Source organism: Myiozetetes cayanensis, unplaced genomic scaffold (genome assembly GCF_022539395.1).
Source record: "Myiozetetes cayanensis isolate MyiCay16 unplaced genomic scaffold, myiCay2020 scf5-8, whole genome shotgun sequence".
NCBI classification, from domain to species: domain Eukaryota; kingdom Metazoa; phylum Chordata; class Aves; order Passeriformes; family Tyrannidae; genus Myiozetetes; species Myiozetetes cayanensis.
Window position 1 is genome coordinate 47845873 of NW_026087742.1, and position 12129 is coordinate 47858001.

At 35.9% G+C, this 12129-nt stretch overlaps 1 protein-coding gene across 6 annotated transcripts in view; it reads left to right on the forward strand.

Annotated features, from left to right (window-relative positions):
- FRY (FRY microtubule binding protein) overlaps positions 1-12129 on the forward strand; it is a 234590-nt gene that overhangs the window by 131052 nt on the left and 91409 nt on the right. For all 6 annotated transcript variants that reach the window (XM_050333591.1, XM_050333590.1, XM_050333592.1 and 3 more), the window contains 8 exons: positions 142-234; positions 329-427; positions 2902-3003; positions 7284-7387; positions 7851-7959; positions 8782-8868; positions 10634-10805; positions 11775-11907. In XM_050333591.1, coding sequence (XP_050189548.1) covers positions 142-234; positions 329-427; positions 2902-3003; positions 7284-7387; positions 7851-7959; positions 8782-8868; positions 10634-10805; positions 11775-11907 — 899 coding nt within the window. The remainder of the gene's footprint in view (positions 1-141; positions 235-328; positions 428-2901; positions 3004-7283; positions 7388-7850; positions 7960-8781; positions 8869-10633; positions 10806-11774; positions 11908-12129) is intronic.

The window sequence follows — 12129 nt, forward strand, 5'->3', positions numbered from 1 at the left end:
TTTTCAGTGGGATTTGCAGGATAAAAATAGTCACTGACACTTGATGTGCATTCAGCAAACATTTGAAGGTCTTTATTCTAGTTGATATGTAATTTGTTTCTTGTAATGTTTCTTGTTTTGTTTTGTTTTGTTTTGTTTTAGGAATGTGCACATTATTTCCTTGAAGTTAAAGACAAAGATATCAAGCATGCACTGGCAGGACTGTTTGTCGAAATTCTTGTCCCCGTAGCTGCTGTGAGTTTATTTTTCTTGTTGTTTGCATAATTTCTTCAAATTAGATAAAAAAGCTTGAGAAATAGTATTTTATTAACATAAAATTTTCTTTCAGGCTGTTAAAAATGAAGTGAATGTCCCCTGTCTGAGGAACTTTGTTGAAAGCCTGTATGATACAACGCTTGAACTTTCATCACGAAAGAAGCACTCTTTGGTTAGTAACCCTAAGAAGCAGAGGTTAAAATTCTTCATCTTAAATGTTTTTCAGCAAGGCTCTTGGGAAATTGCAAAACCTTTTTTCTGCATTTGGCTTTAGCTGATACATTTCTATCTGCAGGGAAGGCTATCGTGTTCACAGAAAATAACTATTTATTTTGTTCAGAATATAATCTAAATTAGTCTGAATTGAAGAGATGTTTTCAGCTTCTGGTTCTGAGATTATTAAATGATTAGGTTTTCTCATACTTACTATGTGTAAACATTAGGAAAAGAGGAGGAAGAATAGAGGTCACTTCTTGTCAAGCGAGAATAAGTGAGGCATGTGGGAACAGCCCTTTCACGGGCTTAAATAATACATTGTAGGAAGGGAAAAATGTATGACATATGCCCTTTTAAATCCATAACTTGGCTACTGTGCAGCTCCCTATTTCATTTTTTTCTTTTAAGATGAACAGTGGCACTGCAGTGTATTTTTGGAATCATGAGTTGATCTGAATTAAATGAGGATCTGAGTCAGTTTGATGCTGGCCGCCTTAAGCAGTCTGTCTCTCCAACTGGGTCAGCGCATGTCAGCAGCGTGGTGTTAGCTAATCCATTTTGAAGTTTTGGACCTTTCAAGTGAAGAAAGTTGTCGTTTGTCCTCCCTCATTCTTTGGGAAAGTCAAAAAGGCTTCCCTGTTCCCAGTTCTCTCAGCAAATGCTGATCTCCAGCACTAGCAAATCTGCTGGGAGGACTGCAGGAGTGTGCTTGAGCTCTCTGCCTGTTACAGCATTCCCAGGGGAGAGTCAGAGCATCCCCCTGGGGCGCAGTCCTGATCCAATCTGAATTATAGTGGGAGTTTTGAGATGGATTTTTTATTTCGCTCTGCTTGTGTTTGTGTGGCTCTGTTCCACTCTGCGGAGTTAGTAAAACATTGTTGAAACTGCAGCAAGCTAAAGCTTTGCTGTACAGTTTTTACACTAAGTAGAACTTGCCAAACTGATGGCCATACTTGCCAAAGTCAATACTGTGTGCTTGAGAAAGGATTGCACAGCTGGGGATTTAAGTTTGATTGCTTGTCTACACATACCACACTGGAGGCTACATAGTTAAAAGTGACAGAATAGATTCTTGTGAGGGTGTGATTAGAAATACAAACATTGCAAGGAGGAGGAGGAGGGGAAAGGCAAACAGTTGACAGAAATAGCTGTCGTGCATATTTCCAGGCTTCCAGGAAGAAAGCACACTCTTTAAAGTCTGAACCAGGAGCAAGATCAGTGTTTTGTGAATCGATGCACTCACTGTATAGGCAGGGTGAGGGCATTCATCTTGCTGTCTAAAAGTATCTCGTGTGAGCTAGTCATTGGTGTTCTTTTGGGAGAGAATTAGGAAATTCCAGGAGGTGGTTTGTACCTTCCCTCCTAGGGCTCTTCCTTAGGATGGGTTGTAACACTCTCGGGATGTTACTAAACCCTGTGATCCATCAAGTACTCAACTGTATGGTAAGAAAGTCTTCTATGAGAAGACCTCAGTTATCCTCTCCCATATGTTTTTTGGATGTGAAGATTATAAAAATAAAAATTAATGTACATTTGCCATTTGCTCAAGCAACTAGGTCTAACCTAGCAATAAACAATTTATGTAAAACATTACAGGAACAAAAGCTGGGGTTTATGATGTGTTTATACTTTGAGCTGTGACTGAAGTTAGAATTTTAGAGTTAATTTTGAGAATCATTGGTCTCAAAAATAAAGTTACCTTGTTTTTGACTAATAACTTTTAAGTCCTGACTGGATATATTAGCATGACAGCTAAAATCTTAAAGTCTTGTTGAAATAGCAAAGTCAGTTTTGAAATAAATAGGTGCATTTTAGCTTATTTTTTAGTGTAACATTTACAAAATGAGTGTCAAAGGAAGTGTTGACAAAGAGACTGGGTTCCAGTATTTGACCTTCCATGTTCTGCTTTGCTTATTTTTGTTTTTCACTTTGCAAGATGTAACTCCCAGCAGATCCAGGCACTCCCAGTATTTTAACACAATTCTTTAGGGTGTTTGACATGTCTCTCAGTAAATATTGTGACTGCAGATTTTGAGGAGTAATAGGCGTCTGAGAATTCACAACTTCCAACAATCTCTCTGGATCCTATAGTTATAATAATAGAGTTTAGTTATTTCCATGCTATCATTTCTCAGTAAAGAGACAGAACTTAGCCCTGAGAGGGTATAAAATTGTGCCTTATCTTTGGATTTATTATACTGCCATAAGTACACATTTGGTTGGTTTTAGTTCATCCATAAAACATATCAGTAGTAGTTTTAGAGAAGGTTCCTTTTAAATTGTTCTACTTACCAATGTGTTAATTTTGGGTAACTTATATTATGCAAAATGGAGGAGATAGAACTTCAGATTTACAGTAGCTATCCTAAGTTACTTTTGTGCTGTGTAGACATGCAAATAACACTGTATTGACATCCATTTCCTGTTTAGGCTTTGTACCCTTTGGTAACATGCCTACTTTGTGTCAGTCAGAAGCAGTTCTTTTTAAACAGATGGCATATTTTCCTCAACAACTGCCTATCTAATCTGAAAGTAAGTATCTTTTGTTTTTAATATTGCATTAAAACTTCAGTATGCATTATTGATCTGTTGCAAATCCTTTTTAGGTAAATATGCTGAATTATTGCTATTACTTGATTCTATACATAATTTTATTCCTTACAGAACAAGTTTCTTAGATGTTCACATTTTTTCAATAGCAAAAAGATATTATTGGGCCTAGTTTGAATTTCTAGTATTTCTCTAACTCAAACCAAGCCCAAGTCAAAGAGCAATGAAACAGACAAGATTGCTGATGAAAGTTATTAGCTTGAGTGTCATACAAAAACCTAACTTGCTTTTTTTCACAAAACAACATTCAAAACAAATAACTTAGTACTTTTTTCAAACTGGAACTACTTGAAGGACATTGATTCCATTGCCTGTTTCACTCTGTTAAGTTGCATTACAAAAACCCTAAACTGTTTTGTTTCCTCCACATATCCATTCTTATTCCTTTGCCATTTTTTTAAATCTTTGAAGTTTAACAGTCCACTGCAATCTGTTGTGGTTCCTGTACAACACATAATGTTCAATACACATGTGCTCATTATCATTACTACTCCTACTTTTACAAGTCTTCTACTTGTGCAAAAACTCATATCCCGTACTATGTTAAAAATGCATCTATATGGAAGGATGGTCCTGTGCTTACCTAAAAGAGCAATATAAGAAGCACAATGAAGTGGTTAGCTCAAATCAAGGGCCTCCAAACTGTGACTTGTTGAACTAGTGGTTAGAAGGCTTCTGCAAACAGCTTGGGTAGAACATGCAGCTGATTTTTCAGCTCAAAGCCAAGTATCTGTTCTCCAAAAGTTGAATTCACAAGCTTTTCAGAAAGGTCTATATTACATCCTTTATTACTGTTGCTTTCTTGCTGTACTTCCTCTCTGTCTTAATGAAACAATTTGTATTGACTCTCTTCGTATGGATCCTACTGTTAGAATAACTCTTCAAAACATTCAGTCTGCCTGAAGATTTCTTTCCACCTGTCCCTGAATTCCTTACTTTTGATGAAGATGTATTAGAATCTTATTTGCAAATTGATTCAGAATAAACATGTTGTTATTCAGAAAAGGCAGCTACAGCTGTAAGATTTCTGAGGAGCCATCTGGCAATATAGATTTTTCTGAAAATCAAGGAGATCCTGACAAATTATTGAAACAATTACTGAAAATATAAATAAAGTTGTTCCTACCTTACTGATTGAAAATAAAGTTGAAAATTGTCTTCAACATATAATTCTTTGATATACTTCTATTTATAGAACTCTTAAACTAATGTGGGGGCACATTCAATCTCTAGTTTGGGGAGAAGGTAAGGTAGCTGAATACGTGGCTAAATTAAGAAAATGGTTGGCCACTCTTTCTCAGCATAGAGAAAAAATGCCCCAGTCATTGAAGCAATCACTTCACCAGACAGAGTGGCACCTCAAAACCCAAACCAAACTCACATTGCTGGAGGAAGTGCTAGAAATCCATCTGTTAGAAGGACAGTTGTGCACACCAACACAATATATAGAACTTCTTCATGTGTGGGCTGCCTCAAACCACATCATGTATCAGGTTTCTCATGAGTCTCTACACTCCATAGAGCACAATCTCCTTCCCAAAATAAAATCAAACATACACTGGGAGAGATAAAATTTTATATTCTAATTTTATTTCTGATCTTACTATAAACTAGCAAATCTCTGATTTTACAGAAACAAACTTTTCTCTTGAATTAATAAAGGAGATTTCTGCCAGAGCATGGAAATATTTGACCATGGCCACATTCTGGCCAAAGGACATTTCCTATTATACTGTTGAAAGTGGTGTAAAAGTTAATAAGTATCCTGATTTTGAAATTGAATGTTTATTGTTAACTAAAGTTTATTTGCAAAAAAACTGTTCAAGGCAAGAATTCTGTATAGGAGAAAGTCAAAACTCTGTGTTTCATTTAGAAGCAAAATTGGTCAGAGGGAACAATAGTTCCTTGTCTCCAAACCTCCTGGGACAAGGAGAAAGCTTCAGTACAATTTCAACCAAGAGTGCAGAACTAACTTTACAAAGGATGGGTCAAACAATGCCTATCTCAGGGATGAATCCATGGCTACCAAAACAATATCCCTTTGGTCTGAATGATCCAGACTTAACAGCATATTATTGGACAACAGAAGTGGATGAATTAAAGAAAATTGGCCTCACTCCTAGAAGTCCAGTTGCTCCTCCACCCATCACGGAAGAAGAGGCAGAGGCATTGAAAAAGAAGTTTCTAGAAGAGCAACAACAACGAGTAAAAGCCAGCATCACTTATCACTCAAGAAAGAGAGCAGCTCCTGGCAGAGCTCAGTCACCAAGGGCTGCTGTGTTCGGAAGGCCTACAGCAGCTTTGACAAATTCTTCAGCACCAGCAATGAGTTTGGCACTGCCAGCAGTGGTAAAGGAACCACATCCAATGCCAATATATCCTGTTGGGAAAGTGAAGAAGATGTCAGATATATTAGGCCAAATACTCCTTATTCTAATAGGGTTACTGGCTGGGTTTTTCTTGTTGACAAAAATCTTGAAATGTCAAAGAGGCTGAGTTGGACACTGAGCTGAGTTGTCACACTTTGTTTTCCAAAGGGTGACACGCTGCATGCTTTCCAAAGTACTGGGAATTTCCAAAGTACCACCATGAACTTGGAAAGATTTTGCTCATGGACATGCCCATGATTTCCCTGGATGTTTCTTGGACTTTTTAATCATTCCTCTTAATCCTACTTCTGCTACGCTACTTACTGTTCCTGATGGAAAACTGGTCTACTATTTTTGAGAAACTCCAGTGATTGTGGTCTCAGCCCTTTTCTCTTCCATGTCTTCTCAACTACCCTCACACCTGAACCATCTCATAGCAGGAATGTTTGGACATTTTCTAACAGAGATAACTTCCTCCTCTGCTACATAGCCACTTGTTACCTTATCTCAGCCACAGTCTGCTGTTTTCTTGAAAGCATTGGGGTAAGAATAAACTTTGATAAACGTACTTTACCACCTGTTGAAGAAATCAAGTTCTTAGTTCTGAAGTTTACAAGGACTGACATGATTATACCTGATAAAAAATGGATTGAAAGGAAATCTGTTAATAAACAAATTGATTGTAACAAATGGTACAATTTGAGAATTCTGCAAAGATTAATGGACCAAGTAAACTTTGGCATTCCTTTTACCACTTCTTGTAGTCACATGCGACAACCATTGTATGATGCTATAATAAACAAAAATGATATTCAGTTTTCTGTCCATATAAAGCTTTACTACATAAAATGTGTTGTCAGGGAGTTAAATGGCAATTGCAACCCAAGGACAGTGTTTCTATTTCTGAATTTGCGACAGATGCCATGTTGAAAGTTGAAGTTATCTTCCATATCACTGGCAAATTGCCTTCCCTCAATTTTGCAGAACTCAGACCAATACACATTCAAGAATTACTGATGGCATCATTTGCAGGTTCTTTGATCAAACCCAGTCTTTGATCTGTGACTCAACATTTGTATGCAGACAATATCTCAGATCTTTGCCATGGAGATTTGCACTGTGGGCCAGGCAAATCTTATCTCGGGTCAAAGTGTACTGGACTCCTTCAAAGTTTAACGCAGCAGATGGCCCAGCATGGGGGACACCATCTGACTGGACTGCATAAAGTTGTCGCTACACAGGAAGCCCTTAAAACTGCCACATAAACAGAAAACGGCATATGACCAAAAAAAAAAACAACCCAAAGACAAGTCTTGTACTAGTTCAGAAGTTTCCAAAAATAAACAGATAATCCAATTCAGTCCAGCTGATCCTAGATGCCATGTTAATTAAGCCAGCCTAAGCGTCCACAGATTTTTATCCTTTCACATTTGAATATGTACGGTACATTTCTTTATCTGCTGTGTTCTTCATGCCAGATCTCCACTATAGGGTAATAACTTTTGAATTGATGCAGTCAATTCGAAATTCAAAATGGAATGAATATCGAGTTTTCAGGGTTGAATTGAGGTGGATTTCAAATTGAGATTTTAAATTGCAACATGCGTCTAATTTAACTATCTTGATACTTGGGTTTTTCAACAACTTTAACAGGAAAAGTAGGTCAGATGCATAAGCGTCCTGCAGCTACAGGAATGGAACACTGAGCAGCTGTTGGGCTGTATCTTTTTCATAGTTTCATTATCAAAACTCTGAACCTCGACATCTGTTAAGTGCGAGACTTCCTTTCTAATTTGTTCTTGAAGTTTATTTTTACATTATATGTTTCTCTAGAATAAGGACCCCAAAATGGCTCGAGTTGCACTGGAATCTCTGTACAGACTACTGTGGGTTTACATGATCAGAATTAAATGTGAAAGCAACACAGCTACCCAAAGGTAAAATGCTTTATTTGTAATGAAAATCCCTTGTAGAGTGGATGTTGCCAGTGAAGAGATTTTATAGTTCTCCTGAATTCCTTTGAGTTGAACCTATTTATGTTGTGAAGTAAGAAACTCGATCGTACACAAGAAAACATTCCCTCTTGTGGCACTGTCAGTTGTTCTGACACCTATTAAAATTACTGTATAAATTGCCTCTACTTTTAGAAAAACTGAAAATCATTCTTTGCCTGGGGAAAGTTAAAAATATTTCTGTAGTGGCCATTGACTGATTTATTGTTCCTTGTAATGTAGTAATGAAATAAAATAATGACATTGAATTTGTAGCAAAGGATTGGAACAAGATACTCCATTACATTTTCATTTCAAAGGAAATACTTTCTGATCATTCTAAATGGAGTGTCATGGTAAGTGAAGGTCTGCAAGGTCCAGAAATGTCTAATTTTTTTTTCTTTTGCAGCCGACTTATTACTATTGTCACAACACTTTTCCCGAAAGGGTCCCGTGGTGTTGTGCCAAGAGATATGCCTCTAAACATCTTTGTGAAAATAATACAGTTTATTGCACAGGTATGGGAGAACCATTGCATGTATCTTTCCATATATTGAACAACTTCTTTTTCTAGTAACAAATTAACAAATGAGTAAGCTTCTAATGATTGAATTTTTTTGCAACCCTGTTGTCAGCATCTTTCATCTAGGCAATACACTTTAACTCAAATGTATTTTTTGTCAGTGCTTTTAATTTCCAGCAAGTCAGAAAATGCATTTGTAGACAGACTAGTAAGTAAAGTTCAAAATAGTAAACCATGTTTTATCTTGGTACTGAATCATTCCTACTGCGTAGGACAATAAGTTGCACTGCTTTCCAAGGAGTTTTCATCAGTTAAAATTAGTTTTCATAAGTTCAGATGGGAATTGCTAAAATAAACTAACCTATAGTGCTGGAAGCTTCATCTCTTTTATGACTTAAATTCAGAAAACATTCTCATTGAGCAAAGCACTTAAGCACATACTTAAAAGTCTCTGAATAGGAATGAATGAAACAGATGCTTAAAATCTTCCCTAAACTGTACCATCTGTGAACAAGCTCCTTTTATGTAAAATACTGTGTTAGTACCATAATTACCACAGTTTAAATGAAATAATTAAAAGCTTTATTTCTGAAATGGATACTTTCCTATTTAAATGCTATACATTTTTCACTTTGTCAACGTAAACCAGAATTAAAAGCTTACATCTGGTAATATGTTCTACATATTTCTGATAATCTCTTTTTTCATATATTTAAATAAATCCTGATTAAAATGGTTTTCAACGTTCTTTTGCCTTAAATAAAATAAGTAGCAGAAGTGGGCAGGTTAATGATTTGCAATATTTTTACTTTTTTAGGAGCGTTTAGATTTTGCAATGAAAGAAATTATCTTTGACTTCCTTTGTGTTGGAAAACCAGCAAAAGCTTTCAGTCTCAACCCTGAGGTATGATGTACATCTGTGGGTTTTTTTGGTTTTTTTCTGAGTTAGTATGTATTGTATTGTGCTACATGTACTTCCTCATTCCATTTCTAAGCATGCTTTCACCTATGTCCATTTCTTAGGCCAAATCTTGAATTTGATTCACTGGTAAAATACATCTGTGGACTTTTACCTGTAAAATGTCACATTGTTTATGCCTATCTCATGGTTTCTCGGTGAAGAATAGCAAATGTGAAGTAGAGCAAATGCATAAATCAAAACACAGATATATATATATAAATAAATAAATGAACCTACTGATGTCCTTATTACTCCACTGTTGTTATATGCAATGCCTTAAACTATTTTAATATAACAGTAATTTTTCTGTAACAATTCCAATATTTTTCAAAACAATTTTACTGAAAAAATAGTACACGATGCAAGAAGAATTGCAGATGACAAAAAGGAAAACGTTCTACTAAAGTTTTATCACTCTGGCCAGGAAAACTCCACTGGTGTTGGTGTCATGAGTCAGCTTCCTAGTGCTTTTCCTAGAGAAAGTAAACAGAATTAAAAAGTAAAAGAATTAAAAATTCTCTTAAAAATTATGCATTTACTTATAATTTTGAAAATATTTTCATTTGAAAATTAAGAATAAACGCATGAAAAATATAAATAATTTGTGATCATCTCATAACACATCAATGTTAGTTTTGCAGTATTAAACAGTCATATCTATTCACTAAGTTATTAAAAAGAATGAGTTACCTTACCAAAATTATATTTGATACAAAAAATGTGGAAAACTAGATTAAACTTTTTACTGTCAAAAGAAGCAAAAGTGAAAAACAAGCTGTACTTTGAGCACAGCTTTCATCTCTCTGCAGTAGAGTAAAGAAAAACAGAATTTTTGAGCAGGTAGTGCCTGCCACACTCTGGGTCAGTCACCTGCATTATTGACTGAGGAAGGTGCTGCAAAGGACAAAGTGTACTAGCATTGCATATACTCGAGCTGACAGGGGGTGGACATAGTACTTAGCTCCTTCATGATTCCACATCTGAAATTTTACTGTTTCTCAGCAACACTGTAAGTCTGAAAACAGTGAAATTATCGTGCCACTTTTTATGTACGTAGATTTTAGCATTCTTCAAAAAAACCCCATAATTTATGTTAGCGCATCTCTGCGAGACTGTCAGTAGGACAGCCTTTGAGTTTTTGGAACACATTCCTGAGAAATAGAAAACATTCTGTCTTTTAGTCATTGCAATGCAAAGCCTGAAAGTTTTCCTCTGGTGAATTCCCAGAAGGCATTCAGGTCACTTAGGCTCATCTTACTGATGTTTTCACATTGTAGTTTGGCACTGAGCATCATTCCAGACTTTTCTCTCAGTATGATCAACCCAGGGGCCTTTCAAGACAGTTATTGATCTTTTTTCATAGTAGACCATGTAGGACATTTGTGTTTAACTGAAGGTCCACTTAGAGTGCATTACTAAACCCCAGAACATATTCATGTGTTTTATCCTGAAGATAAAAATGTAATGTAGTAATGCAAATACTTAGAAATAAAGTTCTAAGAGGGGAGAGCACTGCTCATAGTGGAGATATGAATTCACTATGTATTTCATGGGCGTTTTTTGTAAAATATATTACTCTAGCTAGTATAGTGAAGATACATAAAAAAGTGCTGACAAGCGCATATGCAGAATTTCAATGTGAAATGAAGAATATGAATAGAATATGATTATTTGATTATGATACTCATCCATCTTCTGAACTTTACAGAGAATGAATATTGGTCTGAGAGCTTTCTTGGTGATTGCTGATAGCTTGCAGCAAAAAGATGGTGAACCTCCAATGCCAGTGACTGGAGCTGTCCTTCCCTCTGGAAACACTCTCAGAGTGAAGAAAACGTATTTGAGCAAAACTCTTACAGAGGAAGAAGCTAAAATGATAGGTCAGTAAGATAATGGGCAAAGTAGAAATTTGGATGAGAATGGATATAAAAAAGTCTTCAGCACTTGAGCAGAATAGTTTATTATTGTTAAGTATTCAATTGATTTCTTTATTGTAAGCATTTATTTTATTGTGCTTTCTATTGAAATGTATGGTTTAGTTTGACAAATAGTGCTTTTCTTAAATTTTTCTGAAAAGTCCTCAGTTGTGCTCCACAAGTGATAGCAACCCGGTGTTCTGGGATGGATTAACTACACAGATAGTTAAGAATTAGCTTCTTTCATTGCTGAATAGCTTTGTTTATTTATGGATATTCATCCTGATAGAAATAGTGGCTGTGCTCAGAAAATGTGCCAGCTTTGAAAACCATCAAAGATTCTCACACAAAGTGAAACTTTCAAAAGGACCTAAGTTAATATCACTGTTATCTGAGCTTCCTTCGCAGGCAATGTGGAGAGGGAATCCTGTGCTCTAAGAGGAGAGCCTCTGTATCATGCCCTGTTTTTTTGGCAAAAAACACAATTTGGCTGCTCAGCTTCACACTTCATTAAGTCCTCAAAGTTATGTGAATGAAACCAAGTCTACATGAGTGGGAAAGACCTGTGTTGTACTGTGATAGATTATTGTAGTAATATCAAGAAATAAACAGTGTATGACCCGCTGCTGTTGAAATGCACAACATAGTATTTAATAACAAATGTTTGCACTATTAAATTCTTAGTTTGTATTAGTCATTTCTTTGCTAGTTTATGATACAATATTCTAGTTTCTGTGTATAATATGTAAGCATTCCTTTTGGAGGGGGCAACATATTCTGTCTGTGAATCAGAATCTAATTCCTAGTGGAATATGCTATCGCATGAGGAAAACATTTATCTTCATGCAGCACAGCATGAGTAAGCAGCTTTGTTTTTCAAAATACATTTACCTATAAATATCCCAAATTATTCAAAAATGCATATTATTGCAGGTATGTCATTATATTATTCTCAAGTAAGGAAAGCCGTGGACAACATACTCAGACACCTTGACAAGGAAGTGGGTCGGTGCATGATGCTCACCAACATACAGATGCTTAACAAAGAACCTGAAGACATGATTACGTGAGTGCTAAGGAACAGTAAATCCTATAAACTGTTGAGATGTAATTTTGGAACTTCATTTCTGTCTATCATGAGTCATCAGAGAATAAGCAAGAAACTGGAACATTTAGCTTAGCTAGTATATACTTTGAAAAAGTGTTTATGACAAGTTGATTGTGCTTCTTAGCCTGTTGCAGTGTTTGGAATTGAACAGATGTTCTTGATGTAGGCAAAATAATGTGT